Source organism: Manacus vitellinus, unplaced genomic scaffold (assembly GCF_001715985.3).
Source record: "Manacus vitellinus isolate BGI_N305 unplaced genomic scaffold, ASM171598v3 scaffold_18_pilon, whole genome shotgun sequence".
NCBI lineage: Eukaryota > Metazoa > Chordata > Aves > Passeriformes > Pipridae > Manacus > Manacus vitellinus.
Window position 1 is genome coordinate 11,726,320 of NW_021939324.1, and position 17,252 is coordinate 11,743,571.

The 17,252-nt window shown below is 43.0% G+C and overlaps 1 protein-coding gene across 1 annotated transcript; it reads right to left on the reverse strand.

The window, feature by feature from the left end:
* Positions 1-3,974: 3,974 nt before the first annotated feature.
* MTX3 (metaxin 3) lies at positions 3,975-15,471 on the reverse strand. The gene is made up of 9 exons (XM_018070309.2): positions 15,447-15,471; positions 14,904-14,973; positions 11,953-12,029; positions 10,360-10,452; positions 9,007-9,189; positions 8,783-8,859; positions 7,765-7,922; positions 7,284-7,372; positions 3,975-5,843 (listed from the first exon to the last, which is right to left on the reverse strand). Exons 1-9 carry the CDS (start codon positions 15,447-15,449, stop codon positions 5,733-5,735), a joined length of 861 nt encoding a protein of 286 aa, XP_017925798.2. The 5' UTR covers positions 15,450-15,471; the 3' UTR covers positions 3,975-5,732.
* Positions 15,472-17,252: the final 1,781 nt, after the last annotated feature.

Sequence of the window (17,252 nt, forward strand, 5' to 3'; positions counted from 1 at the left end):
AAAAAACCTGAGAGGTGTTTGTGAGAGTTGGCAGGCTGCCTAGCCACCCTTGTGAAAATGGCTTGGCAAATTTGAGTTGAGCACCAAAATGTTTACACAGGGACTGCTTCTACTTAATGAACTGCTTGATACCCATTGCATGCAATTTCTCCGTACTCAGGGTTTAACTGAAGGACCACATTCTGTATTTTGATAACAGTAAATCACCAACATGGAACACTTCAACACTGTAAAAATGTGGAACGTTGACCTTCATGATGAATAAAGCCCATGTGGTTTTAATACAGGAATGAGCAAAAGGGAGGTGAACAGCACTGAGGAATATCCCTGTGTTACGGACTGATATACTGCAAGATGTTACTTGCTCTGAAACTACAGTTGTCCCATCATTGATTCCTGGTTTCAGTTAGACTTTTACTGAAATTCAGTAAACTTTTCTTGCTTGCTCCTGCACTGAGGCAGACTGACCTAGCCCATTGCAAGTAATTTCTTTCTCTTTTTTTTTTAATCAAACTTGCACCAAGTAATTGGATTCCCCCCAGCTTTTGCCCACAAGACTAGTATGTTGTAGCTCGTGAAGTAGAGTCTTTCAGTCCCAAGTGCCATGACACTGATACATCCCTCAAACTACACATCATTGAGGGTGAAAACAGATGCCCCTGATGTGTCTTCCTTGCTCACCTTTTCTTTCCTCCTCCTTCCCAGTTTCTCACTCTAACCTTATCTGATTTCGAGAGCTGGGATCTGCTCCTGGGAGCTTTGCTCCAGGCACAAACAGCAAACCATTGTGGTACAGGGAATCCTGGACTATTATTCCCTTCTTCCCTTTACACATCCCTGAGACTGTGTAAAAAACTCACCTGTCATCCTGGCAGCTACCTCTGATACAGAACCCAGCTCCTGAACAGGCTGTCCCTAGCCATCACCACTGCTGGACAGTCTCCTAGTGCAAGGAGGAGACTCTATGGCAGGGCTTGCCATCTGCCCTGCTGCCCAGACCCGGACACAAGGAACTATTGGAGCATTAAGCCCACATCACCATTATCCTTGCATGATTAGGACTCCCACAGAGGCAGAACAGCACTGCTGCCAAGAGCCCTGCAGGCCAGACATCATGTGACCATATGCCTGGATAGTGGCTGAGTGTGGGGAATAGCTCCTCACTAAGAAACATGCTTATGATCAACCACTCTCCACACTTTCCCAGCAGGGACTGGCACTCCCAAACTCTGCAGCAAAGCTGCCCCATGGGTGCTCTCTCACATCCTTCAGGAGGTAAAATGCTTAATGAGCTGAAGCTGCTGAAAGCTGCTGCACAGCAGGGACACACCAGGCAGCTCCTACCAACACGAGCCAGAGCACCCGGGGGGGCTGAAATGCCCAGGCAGGTGGAGGAGAGTGGCTTTTCTGCTATCACCATTAGGGCTGAATGAGGACAGTGGCCTGATTCCAAAAGCTCTGGACTGTGTGCTTTCATATTTGACCAGCTCAACCCTCTGCACCTGCTTTCCTGAATGGCCTAATCCTCCACCAATGCTCTAGCAAGTGCATCAAAATACATCACCTCGCTGGTAGTGGTTAGCACCAGACGGGAGTATGGAACATTTTACTGCTTCAGACTAAACACTTAACAACAGGCTTAAATGATTTGTGAAACTGGACATTTGTACTGTGGAACAGTACTTTTTTAATGCACTACCTTTCAATGTGGAAAAAAAATAGCACTATGAATGGCTCCTGCTGCAAGAAACTACTCAAGGGAGCCTGCAAACCATTTTAACTGAATCAAATAGGGTGTTTTTTCTTAATGGAATGCCTCACTACCTTAGCAAAAGTAATGTGACTTCACCAATGGGTAAGTGTATATAAAAGCCTAATGTAACAATATTTTCAGAGTGGGGGAAAAGACATTTTTAAAGCTATCTTGGAAATGTTAAATAGAACATACTCGTAGCAATTAATTTGTAATGTTTTTCATCTTATTTCTTCTGAAATATATCTATTCCTACAACCAGCTGTTACGACCCGCCCCAGGAAAAGGGGAGGGGGGATAACCCAGGTTTTTATCAATAAGTCCCTTGGGGTGGATTAGAGTGAAAAGACACTGAATAATTGGTATCTGAAAGCATATATTGATAAGGTTTATTTTAACAATTCTGTATCAACAGGTATGCTAGCATTTTGGGTGTTGTCATGTAACAATGTGACATAGAGATAACCTTTGGAGGGGGAGAAAATGCATAGGGGAGAGAAAGACAGGATAAGAGTAAGGGAGAGTAAGGAAAAAGAAAAGATGAGAGTGGAAAAAACATATATAGTCACCGCCCACGGGGTCCCACGATGACACTTGGTAGTTGCAGCTTCCATATCTGTCAGTTGAAGTGGTGGCCTTGATCTGCTGGGGGTGAAGGAGGGAAGCCCACACACGCCAAGAAGTTATGAGTTATTATATCCATGGTTAGTGTCACCTGCCATGCCTCGAGCCTCCCACCTCTCCTGGGCCTGCGCAGAGTTTCTGTATCTGGCCTGGTTCTTGTCTTTCAAGATTGGCAGAGGGGGGGAATGGCTTTGATGGGCCATCAGAGGTCCTGCCTTTTCAGGGCTTGACACCTTCAGCACTGGAGGGAGGGATGGGCCCAACTGCCCATCAGAGATACAAAGCAAAGGTCAAAATCCTGCAAGAGTCTCCTAGAATGCATAAATCATCAACCATTTCAGTCTCTGACACCAGCTGACACAGAAAAACAGAGAACAGCCCTAAGGATATCTACACATATGATTTCCACACACAACCGCCTGGAGCAGAGGCGTTAAACTTAAAACCTGCTATAGCAGTCCACTCCACTTAGAACTGGCAGCTGGATGAGTTGCTTTCTAGGTAGTGATCTGTTCCCAGCCTTCCAGGGGAGAGTAGGAAGGACAAGGCTCATTAGCTCCCCTGGTAGGAGAAAGGTAATGGAAACCCAAGGGTATATTCTGCACCTGCGCTTCGTAGGTGCACGCACCAAAAGCCCAACATTTTGAGACTGCAGAGCTGGAGTAGGTACAGCAGTCAGCAGCTCTGCACAGGGAGCAGGTTGCACACAACAATTTCACAGCCCCACCACTGCTGCCTGTACAGGAGGCTGGCTGACTCCTTGTGTTTTTGGACCACCCACCAGCTCAGGCAGAAGTGGAAAAGCCAATTGCCACAGCAGGTTTTCATTTTATGGCTGAGTTAGGCAGCTACCACTTCCTCTACACTGAGCAGTCACAGCACTTGTCCAGGATTCACTTCACTATTTTAGGTATCTGCTTTAAGACAAATCACACCTAGATCCCATCTTTCTCCCCTAGCCAGAGAAGGAGCTTTGACTACTTCAGATGCAGGTAGCAAGTTACTCAAACTGATCCCACCCTGGACATCGTTAACCTCCCTGCTTCAGAACTCAGGCACACAAAATGTGCCACTAAACTAAGGGGCAAGCCTGAGCTACCAGGCCAGAGATGACACTTTAGACATAAAGGAATTTGGTTAAACCTTGAGTAAAAAGTAAAATAGGGAAGTGCAAGGCTGTGCAGCCTCCTTGGTTGCCTGGGATGGTGTGCACAACTGCAGGCAATGTTTGCTGTGATCTCTAGCCCTGTTGTTCTCTGTCATCCAGTGAATAAAGTTCCCTGGACATTGGTTTGCTAAAATTTTGCTGTCGCATAGCCCAGAGCTCACATTTAGTAAGATTAGAAAATGTGTGCCTCCCTATTGCCCCCTTCCCAAAAGCAACTGTGTTGAAAGAAAGAAATGGTACTGAAGAGGTGTGATTAAAATCTAAAATCTCATCTCATGGATATGCTCAGTTGCTTCAACTTCTGTGTCCTAGCAGTCAGCAGTTTTTCTTTTTTTATTTTTTAATGGACAAAAATAAACCTTTTTACAAGGAAAAAAGAATAACATTCAAAAAACTCAACATAATTTCCACAAAAAAACTCCACCAAAATTCCACTACAAATCCAAAATTTTAATCTCAATGACCCTTTTTACAAAGAGATTTTATACATTGACTGTACATATTCACAAAAGCAACAAACTAAGGCATATTCTCCATAGCCATGTTTATAAATTAAAAACTTTGAAAAGCTATGTGACTTATCTCATGTAAATCTTGTCAAGATATAGGCAGTTAAAAATTTTAACCGTTTGAATTACTTCTGCATGTAGTGGATGGTCAGTTTATACAGTTATCATGAGTATGAGCTAAATTAATTTCAAATCACTGCAACAAATACTCTGGTAAGAGCATGAAGCTTAAACATTATTTTAAAGGGCTCATTAGAAACCCAACATTTTGCTTATAATTAAGAAATGTTAAAGATACTACATTCCTTACATATCAAGTCTGAAAGTTCAGTATGTACACAATCTACAGTCTTGTCCTTACAAATAGGAAATAATTTATCTGTGTATCTCACACAAGACTAGTAGCTGAAGGGAAGCTGAAAGACTATTTTGATTTGGCCAGAAAAAGGAGAAAAAAATCCCCCGAACAGCCATCCCACACATACTGCTATCAGAATTCTGTATCCCAAGAGCTGCCATTTTGGCCAATCTCCTTGACTAATTCTCTTTACACCCACTCATGAAGTCCCCACCAGTACGTTGCTGTTTACAGCATCTCTCTTGAAATGGAATTGCTTGGGTCTCTAGAACTGGCAAGGCTGCTGTTACAGAGAAAACTAATTAAGCAGAAGAATTGTGCCCAGGAACGCATTACAGTTTGCAGAGAGAAAAGAGCTCTGAACTAGACAGACTGTCACACAATAAAAATATAGACATTTTTTTCGTTTTAGTTTTTGAATGAACTGTAGTGCTTACTGAAAAGACAAAACTGATCAAGAGACATCTGTGACAAATTTAAAAGCCTACATTGGCTTTCTTACAAAGCTCTAACCAGCTACTTTCAATCCAGAGATGCAGTGCTTGCTAGTCAAGTCTCTTGTCCCGACAGCAACCAATCAAACTTCTCCATCCACTACCAGTCTTCTATGATTTTGACTTAACAGTTTTGCAGCATATGGTATTAAGTCTGTGCACAGGTCAAGCCTGTTTCACAAAGGACTGTTACGAGGTACTGAAATGTTAGCATTGTGCATCATTTTAATCCCCATAGCGCACATGCTTTTCAACAATCCCCTTCAAAGACAAATTTTCAAAAATGCTAACAACCGAAAACACAAAACCCAAGTGTGTTCATTAAAGCTCGATAAAAAAAATTACCTTCCTCTCATTGCTTTTCATTTCTCAACTGCAACAAAGGGCAACAATGTTTCTTTTCAGACTTCACAACTGGACTTCTGCCATTTTCAGACAGACACAAGAGTATACCTACTCACATACAGTAACATGATTACAGTAAAATCAAAAACCACAAAATAAAATAATGGTGAACATTCCATAAGCAGAATTTTAACTTTTGGTAAACATTTCTCCTAGGGTAAAGGCAAAACTATGCTGTACAAAATCATGTTAACATCTGCAGTAATAAGCCTTGTTTAGCTTAGCCTCAAGCTTAGTGTGCGGTCAGCCTTAACTATGCAATTTCATAAAAAAATAAGTAGACGGAAGATTGTAAAGCTGTATGTCTTCTCTACTTCTACCCATTAGCAGATTCTTCCCTTGCAAAACAACATTCACGTGAAAAAAATTTACTGTGGCACTCAGCTGAAGGCAAACACACGTGTATGGGCAACAAGAGGTGTCAAGGTGACAAACGATTGAACGAGCTGCTTTCTTCTCCATGCGCAGCAAGCTTGAGCATTGTCAGCTTACGAGGGGGGTGCTGAGGGCTCTTACGAAGGTTGTCATCCATCTGCAGAGAAATAACGAGAGCCGGATCTGGCAAGCAGTAGAATACAGATTATAGCATTAGTCTTATTTGTCAGGGCTGCCATCATTAATGCTGGTTTGGGATACCTTTACCCTCTTACTTTAGGACCAGTCAAAACTGGTGCTTTGGTTTCTTTCCTCTCCCAAATATATGCTTGTTTTAGAGCTGCTATTCATTCCATTACATATGGTGCATCAAACCTGTGGCAAATGGGTGTGCTTCTGCTCAAGTCACTTTGTCAAGATTACTGAAGGAAGCAACACTGCTACCTGTTCCTAAGAGGTAAAATTTTGTACAATAGCCAAATGCTGCTAGAATGGAGATCAAGAGTCAAACTGCTAACATCAATGGATGCTTTTTGTATGTTCAACACCATGCAAGAATAAACCTTTTCAAACCAGATATATTCTGGAGGCACTGAGTAAATTTTTATTAGTTACAGATTACAAAAAGCACTTAATAAAGAACTGGTGATAACAGTTTTTCAAAGACAGGTTAAAATTAATCTCTGAATATAAATAATTAACATTTTCATAGGCAATCAATCTAATGCCCTATATGTAATGTGGTCTCAAAAGTTTAGTTAGTGCAGAATAAAACACAGCATAGGGGAGATCTGTGGAGGCTGTGTGGTCCATCCCATTTCCTCAAGGCAAGATCGCCTTTACTTCAATCATGCCTGACAAATGCTTGTGTAACACATTGTTTAGAAGTTCAATAGCCACACTTCAATGCCAGAAAGAGGATCGATACCTAATGCTACAGAAGCTGATCATAGTTAATGATCTACTTCATGTACTAGTCTTTTTCAGGAAGAAATGCCTTCTATCTTTCCAATCAGAGTGTTCTGTCTGCATGAAAAGACTAAGTCTTCACAAGTATTTTTTGCCTTCTATCTTTCCAATCAGAGTGTTCTGTCTGCATGAAAAGACTAAGTCTTCACAAGTATTTTTTGCCTAAGTTGTACAGTTTTCAGCAGGTGCTGAGTGACAGCCTTAGAAACAAAGAACTTAAGAAATAAAAGCAAGATGTAGAAAAAGCAGGAGTGTGACTACAGGTTAGTTACTACCGCATGCAGCTGGGAGCAAGGAAACCCAGTGATCAGTCTTAATTTGCAGGATGATTTCTGAATTTTGATCAATACATTTGCCTCCTCCTCTGCTGAGGAAAGATACCATCCCTCTATTGGTATGCACACCTGCAAGACAGTGTTCTTTTGGCTGTATTAAAAACACTTTTTTAAGTACAAGGCTTCATTAATTACTCCTTCCAAGTAATGTAATATTCTTCCTGCCTCTCTACACAATGTAACTCAGTAGAAAAGAAGCAAAGTCCATTGTACAGTTGCAGTTGCCATGCAAGAATATCTGTGAACAAGTAACCACAAAAAGCAGAATAATTAGAGACTGAAGCAAAAGTAACCTTTTCAATCAAGTTGGATTCCTTATCTACAAGCTGTGTGAGTTTCTGCAGATTAGCATCTGCTGTATCCTGTCCAGTCGGAGAATGGCCTGGAGAGTGAAGGCAAAAAGACGAAGAGTGAAAAGGTATTTACAAAAGCTTTTAAATCCTTTCAAAATAAACACATATTGGAGATAAAGTTCATGCAGTATTTTCATGCAAAGAAGAATTTAAGTGAAAAAGCCAATCTGTGTGAGAAAAATAGTACTAAGCGTGAGCCATAAGATTTTGCCAATGCTTGACAGAATCTAAAACTGAGTATTTACCCTTGTTTTTAATTTTCAATCCTTTCTGCTGAACTTCAGAGGTTTCTCCACTTCCCACAAAAACGCTAGCATAAACTAAGTAAAACCTAATCTGCCTTGGCTCGCAGACGGAATCCTGGAGTACTAATCCCAACAGAAGTATATATGACAAAAAGGGGAAAAGAAACACATCTTACCTGAGACACTTAATCTGAAGTAGCAAGTTAAAATATCATCACAGAATCGACACAGATTGGTAAGCTGTTTCAAGTGCTCTTGTAATTGTACCCTGGGGAAGCACACTTTATAAACTGGTGCAAGGAAACCAAACACAAAGGCATCCAAGGTGGTAGGCCTAAAAAGTGACAAAAGAAAACATCGAAGTGACTGAGGTAAGACAGTTAAGACTTTTACAACTTAACAGTTTTCTGTGTATGTCAAACACAGCTCAGGACAGAACATAGCTCTTCTGTGATTCCATCTTTGCCTATCAACCTGGTAAACGCTTTGTAGCAGCTATCCACTCATTTCAGCACCTCTGAACTAGAGATGTGCTGGCAAGCTGAAACACTAACTTCAGCATTAAAGCACAGGCATGCTGTGACATACACTGATAAACAAGCCACTCTAAAATGCATTTCTGGCACCACAAAAGTCAAGTTATATGCCAGGGGACCAAGATCCTCTCTCATGGAGTTGTCCAATTTCAGCAACTAAAGGCACAGATCATCCATTTTAGGACCTGCTGGCACTATGTTCTTGGCCCTATCTGTTTCCTGCTCTGCATATATACCACAGGAAGTGGAATGTTCCCAGACCTACGCTCCCCTCCCATAGGGGCACTAGTAATACATCAAGCCTAAAGCATTTTTTGTACATACAAAGACAGGAGGTGACTGTGGCTAGAAAAGGGTTCTCTAGTGCACCTCACATTTTCTTAGCAGCTGTGGGCAGCATCTGCCTCTCTGTGGAAAAATGCTGGATATGGGAGATACCACATTGCCTCAGTCTGAAGATCTTGTTTGTGGCCTGTTTGCTCATTCAGATTTATCTGAAAAGCAGTGTATCAGACATGATACTACTGTGCACCACTTTTAAAATTCTGGTAGGTTAAATAAAAAAGAGTTCAAGTGCTCAGAGAGTCATATGGCACGTGTTTTATTAGTCATTACAAAAAACCCCCAACCAAACAAAAAAAAACCAAACCACACTCACGTATCTCCAAAGAAAAACTGAGATGTTCCCAATCTCTTCGACAGGAGATTTAGGCACTCCTTGGCATCCCTGTATATCTGATGAAACACAAGACTGTCTAAGAGCCTTAGGTGAAGCAAGGCTGGTATGCACAGCACCATTCATCAATCGGCAGTGTGCTAGACTGTTTCAGTTTTTGCCTTTGACAGAACCAACTTACAAATTCTTTACTACACAACACATACCTGTGCTTCCACTTCAGTGAGACTGTAGAGTGGAGGCCCTCCCTTGGTCAGCAAGATCCTGTTCAGTGCTTCCCTGGACATCTTTCCAGGAAGATACAAACTCAGTGGGAAGGCAATTCTTGAGGCAAACCATGGCTTTGTCACACTGCAGTAATTTTCGGCCTCAATCCAGAAAGTGTGCAGCTATATCAACACGAGGAAAAATATAACTGAAATTTCAATGAGAACAGTAGACATCTCATAAAACTTGCCATATAAGACTTCTGTCAGAGAAGCAGAAGAACCAGGATTTATTCTAATTTAAGGCAATCAGGCTCCATAAATTTATATACTAATCCTTTGAGTGGAGTGTATAATTAAGGTGATAGCTACCTTCCAAATAAAGAAAAACACCAAAGATATGAAAAATATTATGCATCTGCATAATATTATGTATGTACTATGTACAGATACATACACTGTATACTGAAAATATATTACAATAAAAGTTGCAGACATACGGGAACAGGTTTGGAATTTCTTAAAATTTGGTTTGAAATTACATATAAATCTTAAAATAAAAGATAGTATGAAATGATGACTTTGAAACCAGGGTCAGCTGAAGAGGTAGCTTATCATATCATCTGGTCAGAATATTTTTTCTGTACAAACTGAAACCAAAGTCATTCAAGGGGATTCAATGTCTGTGGATATTATAGCTCTAATGTAATTACACTGAAATGGTGAGAGAATGTGGTCATGTGTTATTTAAAACTGAAAAATTAAACTACTGATGGGCATTTAAATCTACCAAAGTTCTAACTGAACAGTTCAAAAGCCTTCCAGCTGTGTGGCTCTCCTCAGACATATCACATCTTATCAAAGCTTTTTCAAGAAAATCAAGTGAAACAAAACATGGCCACAATAAGCTGTTTCAGGATACTGTTTCCCCCCAAAAAAACCCCGAAAAACCACCAAAACCCCACCAAAACCCCCTAACAAACAAAAACAAACAAAAAAGAAAACCCACCAAACCCAAACAACAACCAAACAAACAAAAACCCAAACAACCACAAAACAAAACAAATAAGCGCCCATCCTGTTGTCCCTCGTGTGTGTCCCCCCCCTCCCCCCATAAGTGTCCTTTTAAAATGTCTTTCATAAATTTACTATTATTACTTGACATCCCACAAACACACACTTCTTTCCTTTTCAAATGATGCTAGGCAGTATTTCCAAAAATTGGACTAACAAAGCAAATACATTCCAGCCAGGACTGTGGCAGAGAGACTTCAGTGTCTCTCATGCTGGGCACCTCTTGTAGCATTCAATTCCAAATATTCTGACCATTATAAAGTATTTATCAATATTTACCAGAGCTGGAAGCAGTTTCTCTTCAAGTAGTGCAATATATGCCAGTGTATCAGCTCCTTGTTTTGCAGACAATTCATAATCCGCATTATACTTCTACGAATTAAAAAAAAAAACAACCACACAACACTAAACCCAAAACCCTAAAAATAGTGTTACACGGAACCTTTCAAAAAAATGATCAATGTAAAGTTACTTCAAACTTAACAGCTATCAAATCAGTAAGTATAAAAACACTTTGGGGGACAGAAAGCGGGCACTCACTAGAATATCTTCCCTTATTCAGGCCAGCTATGTCAAACCTTGTTGCATCTCCCTTTTCCACTTTCCCATTCTTAGATCTTTGGGCCCTCCTATTCCCAAAATAACTCGTGCCTCCTTCCCATTTGTTTCCAAGCAAATATCCAGCCATACAGAGGCAATTTTTCAGTGCTTAGGGATGTAGCAAACCTCTGTTAAGTCCTCATCTTTATTTCTGAAGAAGTATCTGGCACTTCAGATGGTGTAAGCATAAAGAAAAAGGCATGCATTCCCATATTTTGCTTTTAATTAACATTCTAAAAGTTAAGGGACCAAATGCACAGCTAAATTAATCCAGTTACAGCTGACTGAGTTTTTAATTCTAACACTGGATTCCTTTAAGATACATTAAAAAGGCTGATAAATTTTGGGAGGACTGAGTAGATCTGTTTCATTAATTTATAAAGAAAGGGTCAGTACTGATACTTCAAGATGTAATTGTTATACTTTAACTCAAAGAGGGTTTTTTCCCCAACACTATGGAATCTTTGGTATTCAAATGAATACCAAATTCAAATTCAATTCAAATGAATACGAAACTTAACGTATTTGAATTTCAAAACAGCTATTTGAAATCTCATCTCAAATGCAGTTTTCAGATTCTGGTTTTTTTCCCCCCAAAGATTTAAAGTGTCACTACGGCATTGATCAGATCTGACTTTGTAGGAGGTGCATTTGTAATGTAAAAGCAGAATAGTGGTCTAGAGGACCACCCTGGAAATAAAAAGATGGTGCCACGGTTTACTAGACATCTTTATACTTCATGAAAAGAAAAAATCACACAGCTTTATTCTTTGGAAATAAAACATTAAGAGATCTACAAAAGGCAGTAGGTGTGGATCAAGAAATGCCTGCAGACATTTTTACGTTACAAGCTACAGATAAACTACACAGATTAAAAGTAATGCTGTATTATCTTTCAGAAAAAAAAACACTGGGAAATCACTACCCATTTAAGCAGTTAAACCTAGGCTGTGATATCCTAGGTCTAAAAAGTCATAATGGCATTAAAGATGTGATAATTACGAGCAGAGTGCTCAGCAACAAACTGCTCAGTTAAGGACAGGTTTTTGTCCTTTTCAATAAACATTTTTTCATGCCTATTTTTAATCTTTCACACAACTGACAATCAAACTTCAAACTGCAATTTCTTACCCACCATTTTGCAATTCTCATGCATATATGAAAAACAGAAAAGCACTGGGTCTGAACTGAGTTTCCGGACTTCGGAAGCCAGTATCAATGTTTACCGCGGGGACCTGCAGAGTCACTACTAGGCAAAGAAAACAAATCTACCTGCTTTCTTAAGAAGTTTAGTATTTTTGCTGGCTGAGAAATCACCTTGTCTTCTGATATGAGGACTGGTATATCTCCTAGAGGGTATAAATAATACAGTCAACAATTTATATCACAGAATCAGCTGGCTTGCAAAAGACCTCTGAGATCATCAAGTCCAACCCTTGATCCAACTGCCGTGGTTACTAGACCATGGCACCAAGTGCCACATCCAGTCTCATCTTAAAAACCTCCAGGGACGGAGAATCCACCACCTCCCTGGGCAGCCCATTCCAATGTCTGATTACCCTCTCTGTAAAGAATTTCTTCCTCATAACTAACCCAAACCTCCCCCGGCACAGCTTAAGACCATGCCCTCTTGTCCTACTGACAGTTGCCTGGGAAAAGAGACCAACCCCCACCTGGCTACAACCTTCTTTCAGAGAGTTGTAGAGAGTGATGAGGTCTCCCCTGAGCCTCCTCTTTTCCAGGCTAAGCAACCCCAGCTCCCTCAGCCTCTCCTCAGAGGACTTGTGCTCCAGTCCCTTCACCAGCCTAGTTGCTCTTCTCTGGACCTGCTCCAGCACCTCAATATCCTTCCTGAACTGAGGGGCTCAGAACTGGACACAGTACTCAAGGTGTGGCCTCACCAGTGCTGAGTACAGGGGCAGAATCACTTCCCTGGACCTGCTGGCCACACCGTTCCTGATACAGGCCAGGATCCATTGGCCTTCTTGGCCACCTGGGCACACTGCTGGCTCATGTTCAGCTTCCTGTCAATCCAGACTCCCAGGTCCTTTTCTGCCTGGCTGCTCTCCAGCTATTCTGTCCCCAGCCTGTAGCGCTGCAGGGGGTTGTTGTGGCCAAAGTGCAGGACGCTCCACTTGGCCTTGTTGAACCTCATCCCGTTAGAATCAACCCAACTCTCCAGGTCCCTCTACAGAGCCCTCCTGATCAGCCTTCCAGCTGATTGACACTCCCCCCCAACTCGGTGTCATCTGCAAATTTGCTAATGGTACACTCAATCCCCTCATCTAAATCATCAGTAAAACTATTAAACAGAACTGGGCCCAACACCGATCCCTGGGGGACACCACTAGTGACCGGCTGCCAACTGGATGCAGCACCGTTCACCACCACTCTCTGGGCCCGGCCCCTCCAGCCAGTTCCTAACCCAGCACAGAGTGCCCCTGTCCAAGCCGTGGGCTGCCAGCTTTTTCAGGAGTATGCTGTGGGAGATGGTGTCAAAGGCTTTGCTGAAGTCCAGACAGACCACATCCACAGCCTTCCCCTCATCCACCAGGCAGGTCACCTCATCAGAAAAGGAGACCAGGTTGGTCAGGCAGGACCTGCCCCTCCTAAACCTGTGCTGGCTGAGTCTGATCCACTGTCTGTCCTGTAGGTGCTGTGTGACTGCACTTAGGATGATCTGCTCCATAACCTTGCCAGGCACTGAGGTCAGGCTGACAGGTCTGTAGTTTCCTGGCTCCTCCTTCCGGCCCTTTTTGTGGATCGGTGTGACATTCGCCAACTGAATGAGTTCTAACATAACTAGAAAGCAATCAGGCACTTTATGTACTTTCCTTTTCTCAATACCATGCTCTGATCTTCCTAACATGTAGACATGAAGTTTTACACAGCAGGGGAGCTCCACCAAGGTCAGAAGTATGCTTAGTCTACCGTGGCCATCACTAATAACAGAACATAAAAAATGGCAAGAAAAAATCAGATTGAAGCCAATGTTTTCTGCTAGGTACTCAGTACTTTGAGAACCAGGCTACTTGTCTGGAATTCACAAGTTCATCTTAAGACAAAAATTCCAACTCAGTCCAACTGCCTCCTCAACTCATTCACCTCAGGGCCTCTTCCTTCCACTCCAGTTTTTTTCCTGCCCTTCCCCTCCAAATCCATTTTAACCACCTGTTTTGTCTAGCCTTGCTACAACCACTGCCCAAGCTACCACAGCATAACCATGAACTACTCAAGAACTAAGTATTTCCTTTCTGCCAGAACTTTACTGGAAGCCTTTACTCATGAGATTGCCAGATCAAAGTGTCTGTAACAGGGGCTATCTTACAGCACATTCACAACATAACTGCCTCAATAAGCCCAAAAGGATTGTGCTGCTAACTACTATTAAAGTATCAATAATCACCAACATTTACTATTTGGATTGATTTTTTAATGGGTTTTATGTATTTTTGCTATGAGGAAAGCCACCAAACTCTTAGCAAGTACACCCAGCTAGTTCTTGGTGTTTGCTCCTAACAGAAAACAACACACTGAAAAGCAAGAGCCAAAGGATCAACTTCTGTATGAATACAGTAATGGCTAAACTGATGATGTGGTTAAGTATAAAGGACAGAATACTTTAACTCTGCAGCGATGTTACCTCTGAAATACACCAAGACAATAACTTAAACGCTGAGCAAACAAGCAATGAGTAGGAGCATCCAACACAAAGAAGTCATCTCTGACACCTCATATTCCATTTTTTCTGAGTCAACCACTCTAATTCAGCACAGTGCTAAACATCCCAGCTAGTGTAAGGTATACTTGTTGAAGCTCACATTGCACTTACAACTATACCAGCCCCTTAAATTATGTATAATTAAAGAGCTATTTCCACATACAAGTCTGGTTACTATCATTATAAATATGCAAAGTGCTAAAAACTTAAAAATTTGCTTTCAGTATACCATCAATTTAGACTGCCTGAAAGAGTTATGTACTTGGCACTACTGCTTTGTTGACGGCCTGCTGCTTCACCCATATACATTTTAATAAATTGAAGCACTTTACTTATGTCTTCCATTATTTTATTCCCACAAATTCATCACACTTGATCCTGTGAAGTCATTTAACTGGGACAGGCTGCACTCATTAGCACAAGCCCAATGCAAATACAGAAACTGGAACGTTTATCTATAGTGCAGCTGTAACTAAAAGAATACAGACTGCAAAGATGGTACCTTTTGGAGCTTTCCAGGACCTACTTATAGTATTCACTGTCAGGGGAGCACCAGAAAATTTGGCGTAAGCCTGCAATAAAGATTGGGAGAGACAAGGGTTAAGTTCTGTCACTATGGGTAAGAAAATTGTAAGACAGCACTTCAGAAGTTGTTTTAAACCTCTTCGGGCACTGAGGACCGACTAGCAGCAAGTGCGCGGAAAGGCGCGATGGGTTTCGATAGGGCTTCCTTGCCCTAACACGACTCCAGGGAATGCCGCGCATAGGCCCTGCAGCCCCCGGGAAGGGCTCGGCCCCCGGGGGAAGGGCGGCAGCGCCCTGGAGAAGGGCTCGGCACCGCCGGGAAGGGCGGCAGCGCAGCCTGCGGCTTTTGTGAGGCTACGAGCCGGGCCGCGCCGCGCGCCGAACGCCGCGCCTCCCGCCCCGGCCTCTCCCGCGGCCAAGGAGCCCCGCGGACGGCCTGTGCCGGTGGCAGGCAAGCCCCCTGGGCGCCGCCGCTTTCCTCCCTCCCTCCTCACTCCAGGGGCGGGCGCTGCCCGTTATCCATGACGGTGAGAGACTCCGGAATTGCACGGGACGCAGCCGCCCAGTCGCACTTCCCAGCACCTCAGCTCCATAGGAGCCGCCATCTTGGTCCGCCGACGTCCGGGGCGCGCTGCTGCCGTGCCACACGAGACACTCGAGCGGAGCGGAGGAGGAGGCGCCGCGGGCGGCGAGCTGCGGGCACCGGCGGCACGGCGCTGGGGGCGGAGCGTGTCCCGACCTCTGCCGGGCGGTGTGCCACGGGGGCTAGGGGGCTAGAGGGGATGGGGCTAGGGGGCTAGAGGGGAATCACGGAAATCAGTTGGGTTGCAGAAGACGTGTGAGATCGGTCGGGTCCAGCCTATGATCGAACACCACCATGTCAACTAGACCATGAGTGCCACATCCAGTCTTTGCTTAAACACTTCCATGGACTGAGACCACCACCTCCCTGGGCAGTTCATTCCACTGTCTAATCACCCTTTCTATGAAGAAATTCTTCCTAATGTCCAGCCCAAACCTCCCCTGGCGCTGCTTAAGACTATCTTGTCCTGTTACTCCTTGCCTGGGAGAAGAGGCCAACCCTCACCTCACTACAACCTCCTTTCAGGTAGCTGTAGAGAGCGATAAGGTCCCCTATGAGCTTCCTTTTCTTCACAATAAAAAACCCCAGCTCTCTCAGCTGCCCCTCATAGGACTTGTTCTCCAGACCCTTGCCCAGCTTCATTGCCCTTCTCTGGACACACTCCAGCACCTCAATGTCCTTCCCGAATTGAGAACTATGTCCTCTCGTCCTGTCACTTGTTGCCTGGGAGAAGAGGCCAACCTCTACCTGGCTATAACCTCCTTTCAGGTGGTATCCAGGTAGGGGTCAACCTCTTGGGAAGGGACATAGACAGCCCCACAGCCATGACCCTCTGAGGAAATGCCACCCACTCTGCGGCACCATCGCTGTCCTCATGAAACACTTTTGGTACTGCCTGGCTGAACCCTTACCCTCCAACCCTTTTACTACACATAGTGGTGCTACTTTACACAGGAGCAAAAAAAAATTGTGACTCTCCATCAAATGTGAGGAGCAGTTGTCAGCAATTTGGCTTTAGAAACAGTGAACTCTGATCATATGTTACCGATTTTGACCAGGTTATAATGATAACCTATTCAGTGTGGGTTCTACTGTGGGCCTTTGAAGATCTCAAGCTGTCAGGCTGTTTGTTCCAGAGCTCATGGAGACGTGCTACAGCACATCTAAACACTAAGTCAAGTTTCCATTCCTCCCACACATGGAAAAAAATACCGCACACACTGACTTTAAAAAAACCCTGCACCGACCACCCTTATTCAGGTATTCTATGCATAAAGAGGAGAGTGAGGGCAAAGCTTCATTTGTCCTTCTTCCCTTCCAGATCTGTGATTTCAGATTCACCTGAAATTTGTGGAAGAAAGTGTCATAAGACCTATGACACATAAAACATATGATCTGAGATCATTTAGCTTCATTTTATGAGGAACATGGGAGAAGAAATACATATCCACTTTTTTTCTCAGTAAAGCATACCACTGGCAATATTAACAGTAGCTAATTTTTTTTTTAATGGATAGATTACATTTTTCCCAATAAAGACATACTTAGGATAAATATTCTTAAGGACACTTGTCATATATTTTCCTCCCTAAAGGCACCGGCTGACTTCTCTATCTGTTCAGGTACTTTGCTTTGGCCTGTTCACAGTGACTCACTGAGATGCACATGCTCTGGAGAGAACAGTGGCTCCTAACAGCTGTGATCCCAAACATCTATTTCTATAAGGAATATTTTCCCCAGGGC